We start from the raw sequence: 22,728 nt of genomic DNA, 5'->3' as shown, positions 1-22,728 counted from the left end.
GCTGAGCAGGGAGCCCGATGCGGGACTCGATCCCAGGACGCCGGGATCATGACCTGAGCCGAAGGCAGATGCTTAACCATCTGAGCCACCCAGGCACCCGTCACATTTTCTTAAAAATTCCAGAGCGGACACTTTTGGAAACTGAAAGATTAAATAGATGAAATATATAGGCCTGGGACCAAAGCAAAAAACGCATAAATTATGTAAAGACATATACATGCCCATTTTTAAAATTAACATCACTATATTAAAATGCTCTGTTTGGGGCGCCTGGGTGGCTCAGTCGTTAAGCGTCTAATAGATTTTATCATTTATTAGAGATGTTTGACAAATATTTGGTCTGATTTATAAACTTGTCAGTTAAATCCTTTTAAACTACATTTAAATATGATATACACTCTTTTGTTTTTAAGCACCTTAATTTTCTGACTTAAAGCCTTCACAGGTTTTAAAAACAACCTTTATAATATAAAGAGAATAAACAAAAAAATTACGAATATGCCTAATCCCATATCCTTTTAAATGTTTCCATACTGTGATAGACATGGTAAAATTTCAATTTTAAATAACAAGCCTAATATTTTGAATTTCATTAACTATAAATTTTACCTCAGTGAAGTTGATTTTAAAAAAATATTAATGATTTGCTCTATTACAAATTTAAAATTAGAATTACAAGTTAGATTTGGTATTCTAATAGATCAAACTGTCTTAAATAATGCAAATACATAAAATATAAATATATATAAATTCCTTAGAGCAAAATATAAATAACATGTTTTGATTCTATTACACATTTATATAGTTAGCTCTAAAATCTTGCTGAGTTTAAAAGATGCTAAACCACTACAGAAATTATTATGTGACCCATTTCTGAAACAAATACCGAGGCTACTACAACCGAGAAAAATTTCCTGCCTTTATGTATCTAACACTATGGTGAGGGGAGATATTTTTTAAAATACACATTCATAATAAACCAGAAAACGAACAAATTACATGAAACTGTTCTGTGGGAAATAGAAAAGAAAACGTTGCAGGAAAAGGGGTTCTGGAAGGAGTAAGGAGATCATAATCTTAAGTCAAGTGGTCATGTTGGACCTCATTTAGAAGGTCACATATGGACAAGGGTTTGGACAAGGAGTTAGTCATATGGACATGTGGAGGGAGAATAGTCCAGGCAGCAGGAAAAGCTAGTGAGAGAGCCCCGAGGTGGGCAAGCACTGGCTTGTTCAAGGACTCAAGGAGGCCACTGTGGTTGAAAGGGATTGGAGGTGGAGTTAGACCACTGCAAGATGAGTGCAAGGATCCTAAAGGGCCCTGAAGGCCAATGTAAGGCTTTATATTTTCCTAACTTACTCTGAGAATGGGGACCATCGAGAGTTTGGAGCATAAGAAGGTTATTATCTGATTTGAATTTTAAAAGAACCATGCTTGTTTCCTTTTGAGAAGACAAAGAAGGGAGGCGGGGGGAAGCTGGGGTCCTCAGGAGGCTATTGTAATAATCCTGGGAGAGATGATGGTGGCTCAGGTCAGAATGGTAACAATGGAGGTGAAGAAATGTGGGTCAGTTCTAGATGTAATTTGACAACAGAGCTAACAGGGTTTTCTGACAGATTGAGAATGAAGTGTGAAAGAGAAGAGTCAAAGATGACCAGCTGGAAGGGTGGAGTTGCCACTAACTGACACGAGGAGACTTCAAGAAGGTTATGTTGGGAGGAGAAAAATCAGAAGTTTAGTTTTGCACATTTTAAGCGTAAGTGGACTATTACACATCTAAAATATTGACCAAGTGGGTACATGAGTTAGACATTTGGGAGTGGAGCCCAGGAGGAAGATGTACAGGGCAAGCATCAGCAAATATGTATTTGAAGGCACAAGACTGGAGAAAACCAGCCAAGGTATGAGTTTTGGGGTACTGTACTGTTACGGATTTGGGGAAAATAGGAAGAATCAGAAAATGTGACTCAGAAGGAGTGACCAACGAGATAGAAAAAAAATCCCAAGTGTCCCGAAAGCCAAATGAACACAATAAATAAAGGAGGAAGAAGTGGTGAACTCTGCCAAATCCTGCAAATAGTCAAGTAAGATGGAGTCTGAAAATTGACCACCTGGAGGCCAGTATTGAACTCAGTGAGAGAAATGTGCATGAAGTGTTGCAGGCAAAAGCCTGACTTGAGTAATTTCATAGGAAAGGATCAAAGGGAAGTTGGAAATTCCAAGTACAGACAATTCTTTCATGGACTTTTACTACCGATGAAAGTAGAGAAATGAGGTATTAAGGAGCAAGCGGGATCACTAATATATGTTAACTGTGATTCACAATAAAGAATATATTTTAAATCATAATATAGGACCCATATGCGTACGTATTAATTCCTGTATTTGTAACAAACACATCTTATAAAACAAAACTTACAATTACTCCATGTGGTGTTTCTTATCTTTTGTATTCTTTTTTTCTCCCTTATTCTATTTTGTTAAAAACATTGGAACTGATTCCACCACTCACTAAAGGGTTGTGACTCTAAGTATGAACACACAAAGAACTTTAACTTAATGAGTCTTTAGCTCTAATTACCTTTGGATGAAAATTTAACAGGCCATTTCTATTTTTTTAAAGACTTATTTATTCATTTTAGAGAGGGGGGTGAAGGGCAGAGAGAGAGAGAGAGAGGATCTCAAGCAGACTCCATGCTGAGGGTGAAATCCCACATGGGGCTTGATCTCAAGACCCTGAGATCAAGGCCTGAGCCAAAACCAAGAGACGAATGCTTAATGGATTGAGCCACTCATGTGCCCCAGGCTGCTTCTATTTTTGTCTTTGTATTTACCTATCGTTTCTAATGTATTTATAATAAAGTATTGCATTTTATTAAAAACCAAGTTTTATCTTTAAAAATGATAGTTTAAATGTGTTGAAGAAAATACACACTCTCCGACAGCACTGATGAGATGTCGAAGTGGCACCATCTTTTCTAAAGTGATTTAACAAAATGTGTCAAAAGAATTAATAAAAGTGCATATCTATTTAGAAGTAGGGCCAGAGAAGTCTTCTTTGATGTAGCAGCATTTAAGTTGACACTTGAAGACTAAAAAGGAATCAGCCAGGAAAGTATGAAAGAGAAATCATTTGTGCAAATGCCCTGAGGTGATAAGCAGCCCAGGGCACTAAAGGAACCAAGCACAGATGTGTGGATGGGAGACAGTAAGAGTCATGGGATGAAGGCTAGAGGCAAGATATGCAGAACCTTGGAGGTCATGTTGTGGGATATTGGAATTTATCCCAATTGCCAAGTGAGGACATTGGAGAGATTTAAGTAAGCAACTATATTCTTAGAATAACATTTTATTGTTGTACCCACAGTGGATCAGAGTGGAACATAAGTAGGGTGGAAAGAATGGTTTAAGAGACCATATCCATTATCTTTCACTAAAGAAAATACCTTCCCCAAAATTAGCGACTTAAAACAGAAACTATTTGTCTCGTAATTTATGGGTTAACAATTTGGGCTGGAATCAAGTAGGTGGTTCTTCTTGTCCGGGTTCACTCGTGTATCCAGGGTCCGAAGCTAGTTGAACCAGTCTGGTATTAACTAAGAGTGTTGTACTCTCTTCCCTCTGTTCCTTCCCCTTCCACAGGCTAGTCTCTGTTGTTCATACAGTGCCTGGTATGGGCACTGAGACAGAGCCTAGGTATGTAGGGCTTCTTGAGCACCAGGTTCAGAACTGGCACATGATGCCTTCCGTTGTATTCAGTGGCTAAATCATATCAGGAGAGGGACTCAGAGGAGGGAAAGAGACTCCACTTCTTGATGGGGAGAGCTGCCAAATCACCTTGTAAGGGGCTAGGATACAGGGAAGAGTTAGGATTGTGCCGTTTCCTTTGCAATAGAGATTATTGGTGTCCTCCCGTTGTGCTGAAATCTTCAATGGAACCACTGGAACTAATCACATATATGGGCTCAAAGAGTGGGGTAATAAATGGTTTGTATTTGGAACTGGTGGTAAAGGAATATATATATATATATATATGTTGTAATATATATATATATATATATGTAATATTCCACTAGATATCTACTCAGCCATGAAAAAGGAAATTCTACCATTTGCCACAACATGGATGGACCTTAAGGACATTATGCTAAGTAAAATAAGTCAAACAGAGAAAGACAAATATTATATGATTTCACTTTTATGTGGAATTTTTAAAAGCAAAACTCATAGAAAAAGATTTGACTCCAGTAGAGGTGATGGGGAACTGGAGGAAGGTGGTAAAAAGGTACAAACTTCCAGTTATAACATAAATAAGTCCTAGAGATTTAATGACATAATGAATGATTACAGCTAATGCTGTTGTATGGTATATAGGAAAGGTGTTAAGAGGAAATTCTAAGACTTCTCAACACAAGGAGAAAATTTTTTTTCTTTTTTTCTTTATTCTTTTCTTTGCATTATATCTACATGGGAAGGGGGATGTTAGATGAACCTATTATAATCATTTCACAATAAATGTAAATCAAACCATCATGCTGTACATATTAAATTTTTACAGTGATGAATGTCATTTTTTTCTCAATAAAACTGGAAAAAATAGTATGTATTCATATAATCTATTTATCCTGAGCAAATCTATCAAAGGAGGCTCATACTTTAAAAGGACTCTTGGAGTTCCTCTCACTAAGGAGAACCAACAAGGAAAGATCAGAGGAGGAAATCCCACTAATTAATCTGTGGGGAAATGGAACTGATGTTTTTCTCTGGTCATCAGGGAAATATCCAGTAGAGAAATCTTCCCAAGAAGGCTTTAGAAACAGGCACGATGGTCCACCTGATGAACTGAAGGGGCTTCAGCCGCATAAACCCGGGAAAGGATTCCCCTTCATCTCTGCCGGAGGTAAGAGGAGAAGGCATGTGCATCCAAGATGCAGGCTTGTCCTGTGTCAGGGGGAAAGTGAGTTGCCTACGGGGTAGAAGAAAATGACACTTAGCTTGTGCTCCTTCTATTGACTTAAATAACAGTATTTGTGGACATGTTCAAGATTACATGAATGGCTGAGTGGAATTAGGCTCAGGAGGAGGAGATACACTAGTGGAATTAAAAATTAGTGATGATGTTATGTTTTGTCTGGGGGTGTGATGATGGAATAATAAGACTTTTCCCCTAATAATGATATTGTTCCTCTGCTTTCACAGCCTCGGAGTTTCTCTAAATTAATTCTGATCCAGGAGGACACCATTTTACATACTGGTCTCTGTTCCTAGTCATATGAATATAAACCAAATAAGATCATGAATAAAGAGGTCAGATACATCTGAGGAGCCTATTCCTGAAAATCTTATTCTGAGGAATTGAGTCAAATTGAACACGGTCTGTACCCCCATACACTAATTTTTATATTCACCTTCCTTTCTCTTGGTGGGACTGGGTCAGCTCATTTCTCTCCTTCCAGTTTCCAATGGATAAACTTCGAATTGGCACATTAATTTCTGTAAAGTAGAACATTGATTTTGCTAAAACATAAGCACCCCAGATTCTATTAAAAAGATTAATATCACTCACTTAGGGGAAATAAATAGAAGCACCAGAAACACGATAAGACAATAACTCTGACTGCCTTGGGGGTCCAAAATACTTCAGTTCTAAGGCAGTAGTTGTAGACATCTTTACACTGATTTGTAAATGGAGATAGTAGAAACCTGCTCTGCCCCCTCCCTGAATCTCTGAGTGTGTCAAGGGTTCAGCTGAACAGTGAGTGTCAGAGTAGCAGATTAAAACAAAACTGAGCCCAAATGAACGTAACCGTGAAGCTTTTGATCACTTACTGTGATAGTCATTTGCTGATAGTATGAGCAAAATGCTAAAAGCAGAGAAAATATCTCCCCCAGGCCCCTATCATATTCCCTGAGAAAATGAGCACTGATCAAGGGTCCGGTGCATCAGTGCAGATGTGAGGGTCATTTTATTGTCGAAGGAGCCCTGAACAAAAGGCTCCAGCAGTTTTATGGGCCCTGAGATGGAGAGGAGGATACAGAGTGGACTAAGTCAGAGTGGGGAGAAGTGACCCCAGAGTTTCTCTCTCTCTTCCCCTAAAGAAGCCTCAGAAAGGATGCCTGAAGAGGACTTTGGCCCAAGGCTGCAAATAGAGATGTAGGAGTGCATTTGCTGGGGCAAATGGAACCATGCAAAGGGTATGAGTGGGCAAAGGAGCCTTAGTCCTTGCTGCAACTCTCTTAGACGCTTCAGTGCATGGGCTGAGACCTGGTGCCAGGGATGGCTTTCCCGGGGAAACCTTCCTGGGAAAGCCTTTGTAATCTCCTGCATTCGGGTCTGAAAATCACACAGGGTTTCAGCCAGACTCCTCGGTGCATATATATTTTTGAGGCGGAGGGTAGAGTAGGCGAGATCTCCTGTTCCCTTATTATTTTTTTCCTATGCCTTGGACTCGTAAGTCATTTATTCACAAGCTTTTACATAACTTAAATGTCTTCCCTTTCTCAACCATAAGCTAATTCCATCCCCCTGAGGCTTGGGTCAGCCTAACTTTTCTGCGAATTTCAGGTCAGCCCAGGTCTTCCATCCTTTCCTGGGTTTCTCCAAGCCCCTCCATTCACCTGTTCTAAGTTTCACAGAGTCCAGAAGACCGAGAAGGGCAAGTCTGTTCCAGTGGACTTCCATGGGCCCACACTGCTCTCCTGATCTACTTGGAGTTGAGTTTGGCAAGAGTAGAGTGATGAGTCAAAGTTATTACTGAAGATCACCCTACAGATCTGGGTCACTACCACATTCCATCCACCTGGGACTGAGATTTTCTTAGGCACAAAATACTTTCTCTTAAACTCTTGCAGCCTCTGCCTATTGCTCAGTTTCAAGGCTGCTCCCAGATTTTTAAGTATTCATTAGGGTAATACCCCTAACTCCTTGATGCTAATTTCTATCTTAATTCATTCAGGCTGCTATAACAGAAGTATCACAGAAGAGGTGGCTTACACAACACACATTTATATGTAACACCTCTGCAGCCTGGGAGTCTGAGGTCTAGGTCAGGAAGACTTGGTGTTTGCTTTGTAGATGACTGCTTCTCTCTGTATCTCCACATGGCAGACAGCAGAGAGAAGACATTCTCTCCAGACTCTTAGAAGGGAAATAATGACACTCGTGAGCTCATCTAATTCTTATTACCTTCCCAAAGCCCCATCTCTTAGTATTGTCACATTGGGAGGTGAGGTTTCAACATGGGAATGAGAGGGGCAGGGAGCAAAAACATTCAGTCCACAGTAGTCATATAAATGGAATATGTAGCTTTTGGCTCCTTCCCTTTATCACAATGCATTTGAGATTAATCTGCGTTGAGTGTATACTATTCATTTTCATTGCTGAGTGGTAGCTCATTGCATGGATGTACAAGTTCATTTATCCCTTTACCAGCTAGAGGCCTTTTGAGTTGTTTACAGTTTTATAAATAAAGCCACTATAAATATTTGTTTACAGGTGTTGTGATCATAAACCTTCAGTTTTTCCCCAAGTTTCTATTTAAATTCTAGTTAGTTAACATGTATGCTAAAATAGGCTTCAGGTATAGAATTTAGTGATATAAACAAACTTTCATTTCTTTTGGGTTAATACTTAGGAGTGGAGTTGCTGGATGACATGTTAAGGGTATGTTTGACTTTATAAGAAACTGCTAAACTCTTCCCTAGTGGCTGCACCATTTTGTATTCTCACCAGCCCTATAGGAGGGATCTAGTTGCTCTATACTTTCCCTAGCATTTGGCCTCACCAGCTGTTTTGTTAAAAAAAATGTGATTGTTCTTATAGATGTGTTACGGTGATATATCTCATTGTGGTTTTAAGAATTTTGAGTTTTCATGTATTCTGGATATGTCTTTTGCTGGATACATGTCTCACAAATATTTTCTCCCAGAATAGCTTTTCTTTTCATTCCTTAATTTTGCTGAGTTTGCAAAGCAATCAATTTTGGTGATGTTCAATTTATCTTTTTTTTTTCTTTTAGATACTGTACTTTTGATGTTATAGCATATACATTTTTGTTGAACTAGAGGTCATAAAGATGTTCTCTTCTAGTTTCTGGGAGATAATTGTTTTTGGTTTTACATTTAGGTCTATGATCCATTTTATGTTAATTCTCGTGTATGATGCAAGATTTTTTTAGCCCATTTGTTTCCAGTTTTCCCAGTGCCATTTGCCAGAAATACTTTCTTCTCTCTGTTGAATGGCTTGGCCATAAATATAAGTGTCTATTTTTGTACTCTATTTGGTTCCATTGATCTATGTGTCTATTCTTTTTTTTTTTTTTAAGATTTTATTTACTTATTTGAGAGAGAAAGAATGAGACAGAGAGAGCATGAGAGGGGGGAGGGTCAGAGGGGGAAGCAGACTCCCCGCCGAGTGGGGAGTCCGATGCGGGACTCGATCCCAGGACTCCAGGATCATGACCTGAGCCGAAGGCAGTCGCTTAACCAACTGAGCCACCCAGGCGCCCATCTATGTATCTATTCTTTTGACAATACTACACTATCTTGATTTTTTTTAGCGTTATAGTGAGTCTGGAAATGTATATCAGCAGTTCTGTCCTCTAAATTTGTTCTCTTTTTTTCAAGATGTTTTGCCTAGTCCCTTGTCTTTTCATAAAAATTTAAAATTAGCTTCTTAATATCTAAGAAAACACTCTACCTGGATTTTAACTGAGATTGCATTGAATGAATCTATCTATTATACATAATGTATAATGTACACATTCTTATATATGCATATTTATGTACTAGATGTTCTATAACCAGTAGAAAAATTAATGAGAATTGATATCTGTAGAACAACCCTTACAATAATCTTATTTATGAAAACCTGAGGGATTTACATGTATACATGTAATAATCAACATTTCCTAATTCTCTGTGGGCACTTAGTTTTCTACAAGCTGCTGAACTGATATTTGTCAAATTTAGTCCATATAAAGCAGTTCCTAAAAGATCTTTTTCAAAATATGTATTCAGTTTTGTAATGAGATCTCTGAAAAAAATCTCTGAATGAGCCAAATTTTTTTTCTTTGGTTCTATCTATGTTTTAAATGCCTCATGTTAATTTGGAATTTCAAATGCCATTCTTCAATAAAGTTGTAAGCTTACATTGATTCTGCTTATAAGTAATTTTTTCAAATAGTATCAGCTCAAGGGAAATATTTGGCTGCCTACCCAGGGGAATATTGGCATACGGCATAATCAACTGTTCTAATTTAATCATATGAGGAGCTCATTTTTAAATGGCTCTACATTATCTCAAAAGAGAACTTATATTTCAAATTCCTTGGTGTCCTCAACATTTCTCTTTGACTGATTTTTCTATCTCCGTTAGACCAGGTTTCTGAATTGCCAGGGGAATAGTCCCAGGTGCACCTGATGAGTTTCCTTGTACTACCTTTAGAGACCTCTTCATGCTTCATGCCACTTTCAAGGGATCTAAATTGTGCTGGACTCTCACATTTTGGCCCTCACTTTTTCATTCCTTGATGGTCTTTTTTAAGGTATAAATGATCTGCACAGGGAGACTTAGCTATCTCCATAAGACTCTCTGCTTCTTTTCAATATCTCTGATGGACTGACATTTAGAAGACTGATTGAAAGATTTCAAGAACTAGGTTCTAAAGAGAGAACTCCCAGTTCACCCACTGGGCCTTCTTTGTTCTTCCATAATCCTCTAAAGCTCAGTCTCTCCCACCTCTTTTCCCTCTGTGCTGGCCAGTTTCCACTAGCTTTATCTTTTCTGCCGCTGGGAATAGTTTCCTACCATAGCTTCACCTTGATATATTTGCCTAAAAACATTATCCTCTTCTCTAACCACACTCAGAGCTCCTCCGTGGTCTGAAAAAGGAGGAGAATATTTAAAATTGGAGATTTTTCAGAAAGTGCAGAATATAACTTTACAATAACTATATAGAGAAGAAAATAACTAAAAGTTTTGATTGTCTAATCCATAGTCAGGAAACATTAGAGAATTTATCTGGTATGTGATTCACAATGATTTGGGGGAATTCTTATAAAAGGTGATTCCTATTAGTACCCTTAATATTCTACTTTATTTTAGCTAGCATAACTTATAAATGTGACATTATTAATACCTTGTTTATTATTATTTGCCTCCTTCGTTGAAATATAATCTCCATGAAAACAGAGTGCTTTCTTCAGTACTGAATTTAACAAGCCTACAGTTGTACTTGGCACATAATAGAAACTAAATGGATATCTGCTTAATTAATCCAGGAATGATGGAGTAAATCATCTACCTAAAGCATTTCTTCCTTTTACTCTTATATGAGCCAAGAGATCTAACTCTTTATATTTCATCTAGGGAGTGAGCTGTGTCTTTCTACCCATAACATTTAAGGCCACTGAGATCATGGTAAGAACTAACCAAACTTCTATGGTGACAGAGTTTCTCTTCTCTGGATTCCCCCAGTTTGAAGATGGTAGCCTCCTCCTCTTCATTCCTTTATTCATCATCTACACATTCATTGTTATCGGGAATCTCACTATATTTTTTGCAGTCAGGATGGACACCCGTCTCCACAATCCCATGTACAATTTCATCAGTATCTTCTCCTTCCTGGAGATCTGGTACACCACAGCCACCATTCCCAAGATGCTCTCCAATCTCATCAGTGAGAAGAAGACTATCTCCATTACTGGCTGCCTCTTGCAGATGTACTTCTTCCATTCACTTGGAAATTCGGAGGGGATCTTGTTGACCACCATGGCCATTGACAGGTACGTTGCCATCTGCAACCCACTCCGCTACCCTACCATTATGACCCCCCAGCTGTGTGCTCAGCTCTCTGCAGGCTCTTGCATCTTTGGCTTTCTTGTGTTGCTCCCAGAGATTGCATGGATTTCCACACTGCCCTTCTGTGGGCCCAACCAAATCCATCAGATATTCTGTGACTTTGAGCCTGTGCTGCACTTGGCCTGTACAGACACATCCGTGATTCTGATTGAGGATGTGATCCATGCTGTGGCCATCATCTTCTCTGTCCTGATTATTGCTCTCTCTTATATCAGAATCATCACTGTGATCTTGAGGATCCCTTCTGTTGAAGGCCGCCAGAAGGCCTTTTCCACCTGTGCATCTCATCTTGGTGTCTTTCTGATGTTCTATGGCAGTGTGTCCCTCATGTACCTGCGATTTGCTGCCACTTTCCCACCAATTTTGGACACAGTTATTGCACTGATGTTTGCTGTTCTTGCTCCCCTTTTCAACCCTATCATCTATAGCTTGAGAAACAAGGATATGAAGATTGCAATTAAGAAGCTTCTCTGTCCTGGGTTGCCTGGGTGGCTCAGTCAGTGAAGCATGTGCCTTTGGCTCTTTGGCTCAGGTCATGATCCCAGGATCCTGGGATCAAGCTCCACATCAGGCTTCCTGCTCAGTGGGGAGTCTGTTTCTCCCTTTCCCTCTGCCGCCCACCCCAACTCATGCTCTCTCTCTTTCTCTCAAATAAATAGATAAAATCTTAAAAAAATAAACTTCTTTGCCTTCAGAAAGTGTTTAATGCATCTGCAAGTTGATGTTAGCTAGCTCTTAGCACCTCTCACTTTGGATGTTACCCTGACATACTAAACCATAAAATTAACATATAACTCATTCATTGTCACACTGATAGTTTCTATTTATTCCAGTTCACATGTTTATTCTATTTATACACATTTAATATATCACGGACTACCTGTTTAGACTTGCATAGATGGATAGATAATAGAAAGGAAATATAATGTTTAAGCCATTAAAATAGATCTTATAAACATCAATTTTATTGTTACTATGTAAGTATTATTATTATTATTCCAAAGGCATTAGAAATAACTACAGATTATAAAATAGAGTGGTTAAGAGTGTAAGATCTGGGGCGCCTGGGTGGCTCAGTTGGTTAAGCGACTGCCTTCGGCTCAGGTCGTGATCCCAGAGTCCCTGGATCGAGTCCCACATTGGGCTCCCTGCTCGGCAGGGAGTCTGCTTCTCCCTCTGACCCTCCCCCCTCTCATGTGCTCTCTCTCATTCTCTCTCACACAAATAAATAAATAAAATCTTTAAAAAAAAAAAGAGTGTAAGATCTGTAGAAGAGGTTAAGGTTCATATTTTACTGTACTACATACAAGCGTTGCGACCTTAAACATGAAGCTACTCTGGGAGGTGTTGGATACATTTATTACTTTACTGTGGTGATTATATATGGTGTTTGTGTATGTTCACACTCATCACATTGTATGCATTACATATGTTCTTTGTATACAAATTATATCTCAATAAATTTGTTAAAAATGAAATAGACTGGTTCACACTATGCTAAATCATCAGAAATACAATTTTACCAATTAAAATTTTTTCAGGTCCCTCATGTGATGTTTTTCTTTAACTTGCGTATAGTTGACACACAACATTACATTAGTTTCAGGTGTACAATATAGTGATTCAACTTCTCTATATGTCATGCTGTGCTCCCCACAAATGTAGACACCATCTGTCACCACACAACACTATTACAACATCACTGACTATATTCCCTATGCTGTAACTTTTATTCTCATGGCTTATTATTATTTTTGAATTTCAAGGGAAAGTATTATAAGAAGTTAGACAAGGAAAATAGGCCACCAAGTCACAGGAATAAACGTTAGACAAAACTCAAGAGAGAAAGAAAGCATGTTTTCCCATCCAAAATCTGATACTTATTTTCAAGAAGATTCTATAACAAAAGCAACTAGATTATAGAGAAGAAGGGAGAGGAGGAGGAAGAGGAAGATGAGGTGAAGGGGGAGGAAGATGATGATGATGAGGAGGAGGAGGAGAACTTTGGGTTTTCCACAGAGCACAAAGCAGTGGATTGAGCACATAGAGTACAGAATAATCCTGTGAAAAAAGGTGAGATATTGACTGTCAATAGAGAGGTGAGCAGGACCAATGTGAATTGTTCAGGGTAAGAGAGATCCACGTGCATTTGTGGCATGAGAAAAAAATGACATTGTCCCCTCACTTCAATATTGGCACAAAACCCCAATGACATGTCTGTTATGAAATGATCTTATTTTCTATTAAATATTTTTTTCAAGTTTTTTTTCTGGTGTCAGTATATTCCTTCAAGACTTTCCACATGTGAGTCTTCATGTGAGAAGAGCAGGACCAACACAAAAGTGCTCTTTGCATGACTCCCTGATAGACACTCATACCTGGGGCAATAGCCATCATGCTGGAGAAAGTAGTTTGCCATGTTCAGAGTGATAAGTACAATCAGGAAAAAATACTTGATGACAACTTTGATCCTAAAATCTAATGAGAGAAGAATATGGTGGGGATCTTTCTGCTAATTAACCCCACGAGCGAAAGTGATGCTCTCCACTGTGGTGCAGGTCAGGAATCCCCTATGACACCCACTTCCCCTTCCTGCTATTCGCTGGGATGCCTGTGAAAATAGTTCTAAGTCCCATTTTGGAGGGTTGGAGGAATATCAAGGATGCAGAGACCCAGACAGGGGAGCCCCTGTGGTTTTTGGTAGAAGTGAGTTCAGAAGGCTGTCTTGAGAAAGAATTCACTCCCCATGCAAATAAGAACGTCATAACCTGGGGACTCAGAAGCTTCAAATGTTGGTGGGGTGCAACAGCAAGTGTAGGGGGAGACTATGCCAGGCACAGGTATATATGAAACAGAATACTCCATTATGATGCCATCTTTTGAGAGGTGATTTTTTCCGGACTTGATTAGGACTGTCACTCAAAGTAAATTGTCATACTTCCCTTTCCAAACAGTCCCTAATTTTCTTTGTTCACTTGTCCAAGGCTGTCTCATGGGCTAAATTATAATTTCACCCAGTAGCTTGGCTCCAAGTTAATTTATTTGACACCAACCATTTTTTACATGCCAACCCTGTTCTAGCTTACTGCCCTGAAGGAAGAGCCTGGCCTAGAGAACGAAAAACAGGTAGTTGATAATTATTTTGAAACATGATACATACACTACAGAAACCCCAGTGTAATAGTGCCCAATATTCTGGAGTGTTTACTACATTCCTGGCACTACTTTAAAGCACTGAAATTATGTTTACACATATTGGTAGGGGCGGTCAAGTGTCTGGGTTGGAGCGTGTCACTAGAGATACAGTGCACGGATTTATATTCTGAGTTCAGCTGAGAATCCCTGGGCAGTGTTTCATCTGTCTGTGCCCAAGTCTTCTCATCTGTAAAATGGGGATAATCTTACCTCACTAGAGCATTAATAAGAAATATAGCTTGTGCTTGGGGCAGTGCTTGCCTCAGTAAGTGACTCAATAGCCCAGCATACTATACAGTGCTGTTATTGTTATTAAAAGTGTCTAGCTATTCTTGAAGCCTTACGTGCTAGTATTAATATTTTCTTCATCTTACAAAAGAGGAATTAAAGACATAGAAAGGTGAAATAACTTGAGATAGGCCAGGGGGGTTATAAGCAGTGGAGAGGATCTGTTTCTGACATGCAGACTTTTGACCAGGATTACATAATTGCTTTTGTGTCAGGAGAGGGGGCAGAGTGAGGAGTGGTGGCTACACCACAGTCAGAAGACATGGTAGACTCAGGAGCCTATGGTGATCCCACAAAGCAGTGTGCATGAGGAGACTCTAGGGGAGCAGCATTGATGCTAGAAGGGGAAGCTGGAGCGAGTTCTGGGTCAGATGTGTGGGTTTGGAGCTCATGAACCCACTGGGGAAAAACATCTGTAAGTTGTAATAGTTGAGATCTTGTAAGTGGATGAGATCAGCACAGGAGCAATAGAATTATCGAGAGCAGACTGGATGAGCAAATAGAGCTATTGAGAGCAGAGAGCCTGAGGGAAATGAGCACCTGGGGAAGAGTTTAAGAAAAGCAGCCATGTTAATAAGAGAGAGACAAGGAGAAGTAAGAGTAAGGATGGTAGAATGAATACAACTAACTGGAACAAAAGAAAAGGCCCAAGCCGGAACCACCTCTGAGAGCCACTGGGAATATATACTGTAACTCCTATTATGTTTATTTTTATTCATGCCTCTTACTCTTAGGGATGGAATCCCAGAAGTGGAGGAGGAAAGCCTCGGGTAACAGTGATGAATTGTGTCCAGTGCCAGAGGACAGCAGAGTCTCCAGTAGCATGGGCAGACAGGGCTTCGCGAAGCTTGGTGGGAAGAGCTTCAGTGCAGAAGTGGGGGAGAGAGTAAACACCAGTGTTGTAGGAACATGAGAGGCGCAGGGAGTTGGGTTTTACCACCCTTTCAAGAAGTTGCCTGTTGGGCAATGATTAAGTCCTGTGCAGATATTTACTTAATCTTCAGATTCCCTATTAGATAGGCACTATTTTTAATCTCATTTTTGCAAACGAATACTTGAGCCTAAAAGATTAAGTAATTTGCCCAAAGACACGTAGATAGTAAGAGGCTCAATTGGGGTTTCAGGGTAGACTCCAGGCCTACTTTCTAATCCCCTAGAACAGAAATCTCCAAAGAGGAATGTGCAAGATGGTCCAATGGGATGGAAAGAAAAAAATAATACAACTTCTAGTGTGTTTCTTTTTATTTGTGCCCCTTACTTCTAAAATTTAATATTATAATATATGCATATATTTTGAATTATTAAATCACAATACAGTAAGTGTGTGCAACTTACAAATGCAAATAGTTATATTACAGGTTAATTGCACCATTAAAAACATTTAGAGACACCTGTTTCTGTGATTGTGATTGTGAAGGAGTGAGAAAGCATGTCAAATACTAGTCAATATGCACAAGAGTGTGACATTAGGAAAAATAAAACCTTCAAATTATTTCTTTATTCATTTGAGTTATTTAGCTGTACACCATCCTTTCTTCTCCACCTTCTTGTGAGCTGGTGTGTGCCCTCTCCTTCATTCACAGGGAGCTCTGCTGAGCATATGGAGAGTGCAAACGTGTCAGCAGTGATGGAATTTATCTTCACTGGCTTCCCCCAGCTCCAGGATGGTGGCCTCCTGTTCTTCTTTCCCTTACTCTTCATCTACACCTTTATTGTCATTGGGAATATATTGATTTTATTTGCTGTGAGGCTGGATGCATGTCTCCACAATCCCGTGTACAATTTCATCAGCATCTTCTCCTTCTACACCACAGCCAGCATTCCCAAGATGCTCTCCAACCTCATCAGTGAGAAGAAGACCATCTCCATTACTGGCTGCCTCTTGCAGATGTACTTCTTCCATTCACTTGGAAATTTGGAGGGGATCTTGTTGATCACCATGGCCATTGACAGGTACGTTGCCATCTGCAACCCTCTCTACTACCAAATGATCATGACCCTGTGGCTGTGTGCTCAGCTCTCTGTGTCTTCAGCTTCTTCATCCTGCTTCTTGAGATTGTAATGATTTCCACATTGCCCTTCTGTGGGCCCAACCAAATCCATCAGAACTTCTGTGAACTGGTCCTCATGCTGAGGCTGGCCTGTATTGACATGTTCATGATTCTGGTTGAAGATGTGATCCATGCTGTGGCCATCATCACTACCGTCCTAATCATTGCCCTGTTCTATATCAGAATTGTCACTGTGATCTTGAGGATACCCTCTGCTGAGGGTTGGCACAAGACCTTTCTACCTGTGTTGGCCATCTCACTGTCTTCCTGATTTTCTTTGGCACTGTGTCCCTCATGTACTTGCATTTCAATGCCATCTATCCCCCAGTTTTGGACACAGCTATTGCACTGATGTTTACTATCCTTGCCCCCATTCTTCAATCCCATCATTTATAGTCTGAGAAACAAGGACATGAAAAATGCAATTAGAAAACTCTTCCATCTTTGGAAAGAGTTGAACACATCTAGAGGTTAATTTTGAGCTGCATGTCCCCTTCGACTGTTTTAATGTTTCTCTAACAGATTAAAAAATGAAACTACTCTATACCTATTTCTTGTCACACTGAACTTTCTGTCTGTTCTCCTGATTACTTTCCCTTATATCTAGGAAAACACATTTGTACTCTCTGTCATAGCTATAACACCTGATGTATATACGGTCAAGAATTTTATCATGGGGTTGAAGGCTTTGCTTGCTTTCTTCTGAAGAGTTGTAATTAAAAGAAAACTCACTTACCCCTTCAGAAGCTGGCCATGTGCTTCAGGTGATAGATCTCGGGAAAGTTTTCTATTTCATGACAGATCATGGATTACCTGATAAGGTTTGTCGGAAAGCAGATATCATATAAAAAGCAAAAATAATACTTAAGGAAGTAAATTATACTTTTATTTTTAGTTATGTAATTCACTCTCCATTAGAATAATAAGCATATACATTTAGTAAGACTAAATTATTACTACCGTAATAATGGCATGCCAAGTAAAGTTGGGACACGTTTGCTTCAAAAGTCTGAGTTCAGGATGCCACCATCAACAGAGAAAAAGTGCACATTAGTGACTACCTCTAATAGACTTGGTCTACACCCATATTTGCCATAAGAATTCTGAGTCCTATCACAGAAACAATTAAAATTAAAGGGCTGCTGATACAGGAGAGGAGGCTTTGGATACAATGAACAAACTTCAGTCCTACACAGCATCCCACGCTGTACCCAGTGATTTTGAACATGAGTCATAGTCATCAAAAATAAAGAAAGCAAACAAAAGTAGATAAGGAAACAAAAAACTATCCAACAAAATCTATACTTGACTAAGGCGTGCACCTCATGGCTTCATGGTACCCTTGCCAGAAAATGTGTTTTCCTGCTCTGTGGGCAACCAGAATTCACATGGTTGTGTCAGCATTCCTAAGTCTGCAGCAGCAGGTGTTGGAAAGACAAATGCACCAGGGGAGCAGGAGAATCCACAGAAAGACGGTGGAGTACGTGTAATGCATTTGAGATATGCTCCCACATGCCAACACTCGTTATTGTCAGTTAAGTATTATATAACTTCCCATACCGAAGGAAAACAAACCAAAAGATTTAGAAATGATTCTGTTAATCTAAAAGTGTACTGATTTCTCCAAGTGTCACAAAGGGTTTGATATAGTTCAACTGTTTATACTTTTCTTGTGGTGCATTTAAAACAAGAGTGGAGAGAAGAAATTTTTTCTTGCTTCTGAAAGCAACAAACTTGTTGGAATTAGAGAATAAAGAGACTGTGCAAATATGTCCTTCTGTATTGCTGCCACTGGTGCCCATCTGCCAACAAGAAACTCACTTCAGTTCCACTGGGGCAACTCTTAAGATTCATGCTGACAGAGGAGGCAGGTCTGCTAACAAGGGCACATTATTAAGAAGGGGGCACTATTGTCATTCAACCCTTTCACTCTCTAGACTTCCTAACACCTGGATGAGGACAAATTCAGACTAATGAAGCATTTCTTTTTCCTAAAGCAAATTAAGTCACTCTCATTTCTTGTTAATTTATGCATTTTGTCATAGAAATAATTTTATTTCTGGAAACAGTGAACAGAGGAACCACAGATTATATCTGAAAAGTAAAGTTGCCAAATGTTGCTGATACTAAAAACAGATTAGTTTCTATGGGGGGAAAATAGATCATCTAGATGAAATTGTATATTCAGGGGAGCATATAAAATATTTTTTAGCAATAAATTTCTGTAGTAGTACTACACTTGAGAGAGAAACACGAAGGAAAAAGATCTTCCCTGATTATTTTCAGCGGTTAAAAATAAATGTATCTTATGCAATGGTAATTAATATGAATTTGTTTTTGTGATGTATTCTAAGATGTCACCAACTTCCTTCTTCCTAACACTGCATACCTTTGAGCCACGTTCACTAATCACATTCACAACGAAGGACATGAGCCCATTGTTATACTACTGTATCAAGAAACTTCTAATGATGAATAGAAAAAAAGTTAATATGTATTTGTTGTATTTTACAACATTTGCAACAAACTGTAAATAAAATGGTATACAAGAACTATACACCAATCTTTCATATATTTTGTCAAGAAAAATAGGAAATTTAAAGAGTTCATCAGAATCAATGGGAATAATTTGAAGGAGAGCCCCATGTATGTTGTTGGGAGGAAAAAGTGGACATTCTTCCACTGTCTTCTTTAGTACTGGCTCATTTTTCCAAATGACATGTTTTCACAGAAATTGTTCTATTTTTTCTTCACTAATTTATTCACAATACTTAACATGCCAACAAATCACCTTCAACACTGTCCTATTTCTTGTGTTTTTTTTAAGGATGGGGTCCTACCAAAGCTGTTCTTTGTATGGAACCCTCCCATTCCATACCAAGATGGAGACTGGTTAAATCATAATGAGAATAAGGAAAAGGTGGTAACAATGGTCACCAGGATCTGTGAGTCTTCCTTGGAGCATTGACTCCCCTTTGACCTGGGGATCTAATGAGAAGAAAGTGCAGAAGTATTCTGATAATTGACCCCATGAGAGAAAAGATTGCTTTCTACTTATTAGCAGGAGATAAAGCCTCAGTGGAGCTCATTTCCCCTCTCGTGTGTTCTGTAGGATGTCTATAACAACCCTTCCAGAGAGGGTGAAAGGACATTTGGAAATGCAGAGACCCAGGGAAAGACCCATTTGGCAGAGGTGAGTTTAGGGTCACTGGAGTCTGGGGAGAAAGCATCCATTTCCTATACTTGGGATGAAACACAACCTGAAGACTCCGTGAAGATTTGGGGAGGCTTGAATTTGGGCACTGTCCTAAGGCTTCTGAGAAAGTTCTATCTTTGGAGCTCTGGGTTCTGCATATTTTCAATCAGAAATTATACCCAGTTATTTAGACCATATGATGGTCTAAGATATGAATGCTTATACTTTCCTTCCCACCTGCCTTGTTTCTGGATTTTTCTGCTTTTAATGATGTTTGTAGTCTGCTTCAAACCTATTCATTATAAAAGAAGCTACTTTCAAGTGCTTACGACATGCTAGGAGGTATGAAAGACAAAAAGCTGATCCCACCCTGATCGAAGATCACCATGTAGTGAAATTAAACAGAAAGAATTACAATGAAAAATGGTAAGGTTTATGGTAGAGGCCCTGTGGAGGACACATAGATGAGAAAGCTCAGATGTGTGTGTATGGGTGTGTGTGTGTGCATGTATGCACATGTGTGCATATGTGTGAGCACATGTACGCATGTGTGAATGTCAGAAAGGAGATGAGAGAACAGCAACAGTCGTGAGGCTTCTGACAGGATGCAGTGGCTGAGCTGAAACCTGAAGGAAGCCCAGGAATATCCCAGTGAAGAAGAGTGTGTCCAAAGGCCTTCCAAGACAAGGGTTGATATTCACAAAGCCATCCCAGGGAAATGGCGGTGAGCTCTGAAAACTGCCATAGCAGAGCAGGAGAGAGGGGCAGGTGGGGATACAGGATCTGTGGGTCTAAAGTCCAGGAAACACACCTGTGCTGGAGACAGAGGTTTGATAACTATGCGTTGCTTATCAACAGACAGTGCAAAAGGACATGATTTTAGGGGCCACTGCAGGAACTTGCAATATATAGCCATGTACCAAATGGGTAGAGAAGATGGGTCCATAACACATAAAATAAGGAAACAATGATATAACACACACCTGGGAGGAAGCTTCCATATAAAACAGGGCAAACCTGGAGTGGAGTTTCATGAGAGCCGTGGGAGAAAATCTTCAAGTAGCAGTGATCAGGAATTTCTTTTTTTTTTTTTTTTTTAAGATTTTATTTATTTATTTGACAGAGAGAGAGAGCGAGAGAGGGAACACAAGCAGGGGCAGTGCGAGGGGGAGAAGCAGGCTTCCCGCTGAGCAGGGAGCCCGATGCGGGGCTCGATCCCAGGACTTGGGAAGATGACCTGAGCCGAAGGCAGACGCTTAACGACTGAGCCACCCAGGCGCCCCAGTGATCAGGAATTTCTGGTGCAAAAGTATGGTCATAATATAATAATGGAAACTTTACATTGTTTTTCAGTTATTATGTCACTGACACATAGGACAGAATGGCTTCTGTAAGTGGCAGTAAAGAAACATTTCACACAGCAAATGGTTGAAGAGAGAACAAATCTGAACAAGATGTTGTTAATATTACTCTTTCAGAAACCTGATCTAGGAAGGAAATGATAACAGATATTGAGCATTAATGCCAGGGACTTTGAGACATTAATTCATTTAATACTCACAACTCTGATCGGACTAATATGTTTTCAACTATAGAAGAAGATGCTGAGTCTCAGAGAGATTACATAACTGGTCCATTATCATCCAAATAACAGGTAGCAGGATGAGAATTCAGGCTTAGTATGTTTGATTGGGTCTTATGCTATTAATCATTAATACTGTCTCCCAAATAAAAAGATTACAGATACAGGCAAGTCACTGGCTATTTTGAACCTGGGAAATGTCAAAACACAAAACACCAGGTAACCAAAATAATATTTATGTTTACACTGCATTGATTTCCTTCTCTGTTAGTTGGGTATAACCTCTCCCTCACTCACAGGTAGCTCTTCTGGGGATATGGAGAGTGCAAATCTATCTGCAGTGACTGAATTTCTCTTTACTGGCTTCCCCCAGCTCCAGGATGGTGGCTTCCTATACTTTTTTCCTTTACTTTTCATCTACAACTTTATTGTGATTAAGAACCTGTTGATCTTCTTTGCTGTGAGACTGGACACCCATCTCTACAATCCCATGTACAATTTCATCAGCATCTTCTCCTTCCTGGAGATCTGGTACACCACAGCCACCATCCCTAAGATGCTCTCCAACCTCATCAGTGAGAAGAAGACCATCTCTTTTATTGGCTGCCTCTTGCAGATGTACTTCTTCCATTCACTTGGAAACACTGAAGGAGCCTTGCTGACTGTCATGGCCATGGACAGGTACCTCACCAACTGTAACCCACTCCGCTACCCGACCATCATGACCCCCCAACTATGCGCTCAGCTCTCTGCAGGCTCTTGTGTCTTTGGTTTTCTCATCCTTCTACCTGAGATTGTGTGGATTTCTACCCTGCCTTTCTGTGGCCCCAACCAAATCCACCAGATCTTCTGTGATTTCACACCGTTATTACATTTACCCTGTAGGGATGCCTCTGTGATCTTAGTGCAAGATGTGATTCATGCTCTGGCCATTCTGATAACAGATCTGATTATTTCTTTCTTACATCAGAATTGTCATTGTGATCCTGGGCTTTCCTTCAGTGGAGGGTCGTAAAAAGGCCTTCTCCACCTGTGCTGCCCACATTGCTGTTTTCCTGCTATTTTTTGGCAGTGTGGTCCTCATGTATCTCAGATTCTCTGCCACGTATACCCCATTTTGGGATGCTGCCATCGCTCTAACCTTCTCTGTCCTTGCTCCCTTTTTCAATCCCATAATATATAGCCTGGGAAATAAGGATATAAAAGATGCTATTAAGAAGATCCTTTGCCCTCAAAAGGTATTTAATGTATCTGGTAGGTGATTTAGACAGGAGTCCTCTATACAAATGGAGCTTCTTCACAAAATACTGACCCCACAAACTCTAGAACTTAAAATAATTACACAATTAGTCCAAATTTCTTCTCCAGGAGCTGGTAAGTAGACTGACGAAGTTCTCTGAGGACCAACAGACAAATTCCACTCCTTGTTTTTTAGGGTCAGTGGACTGTTTTCTTTCTTGTATCTCCCATTTTGTTTAATTTTAAAGATGTTAATATTTATTTATTTATTTATTTATTTATTTATTTATTTATTTATAGAAAGACAGAGAGAGTG

The 22,728-nt window shown here is 39.5% G+C and overlaps 1 protein-coding gene and 2 pseudogenes across 1 annotated transcript; all 3 read left to right on the top strand.

Moving 5' to 3' along the window:
• Positions 1 to 10,417: 10,417 nt before the first annotated feature.
• Positions 10,418 to 11,365, top strand: LOC123845626 (olfactory receptor 6K3-like). The gene has a single exon (XM_045876349.2). It carries the CDS (start codon positions 10,418 to 10,420, stop codon positions 11,363 to 11,365), a length of 948 nt encoding a protein of 315 aa, XP_045732305.2.
• Positions 11,366 to 15,899: 4,534 nt separating this feature from the next.
• On the top strand, positions 15,900 to 16,870 carry LOC123845625 (olfactory receptor 6K3-like; annotated as a pseudogene).
• A 4,604-nt stretch (positions 16,871 to 21,474) lies between these two features.
• On the top strand, positions 21,475 to 22,435 carry LOC123845284 (olfactory receptor 6K3-like; annotated as a pseudogene).
• Positions 22,436 to 22,728: the final 293 nt, after the last annotated feature.

This window comes from Mirounga angustirostris, unplaced genomic scaffold (genome assembly GCF_029215605.1).
Source record: "Mirounga angustirostris isolate CCGP_5_RB_7025 unplaced genomic scaffold, mMirAng1.0.hap1 SCAF_6, whole genome shotgun sequence".
NCBI lineage: Eukaryota > Metazoa > Chordata > Mammalia > Carnivora > Phocidae > Mirounga > Mirounga angustirostris.
Note: the sequence above shows the minus strand (reverse complement) of the source record. Positions and strands in the feature narration are given on the sequence as shown.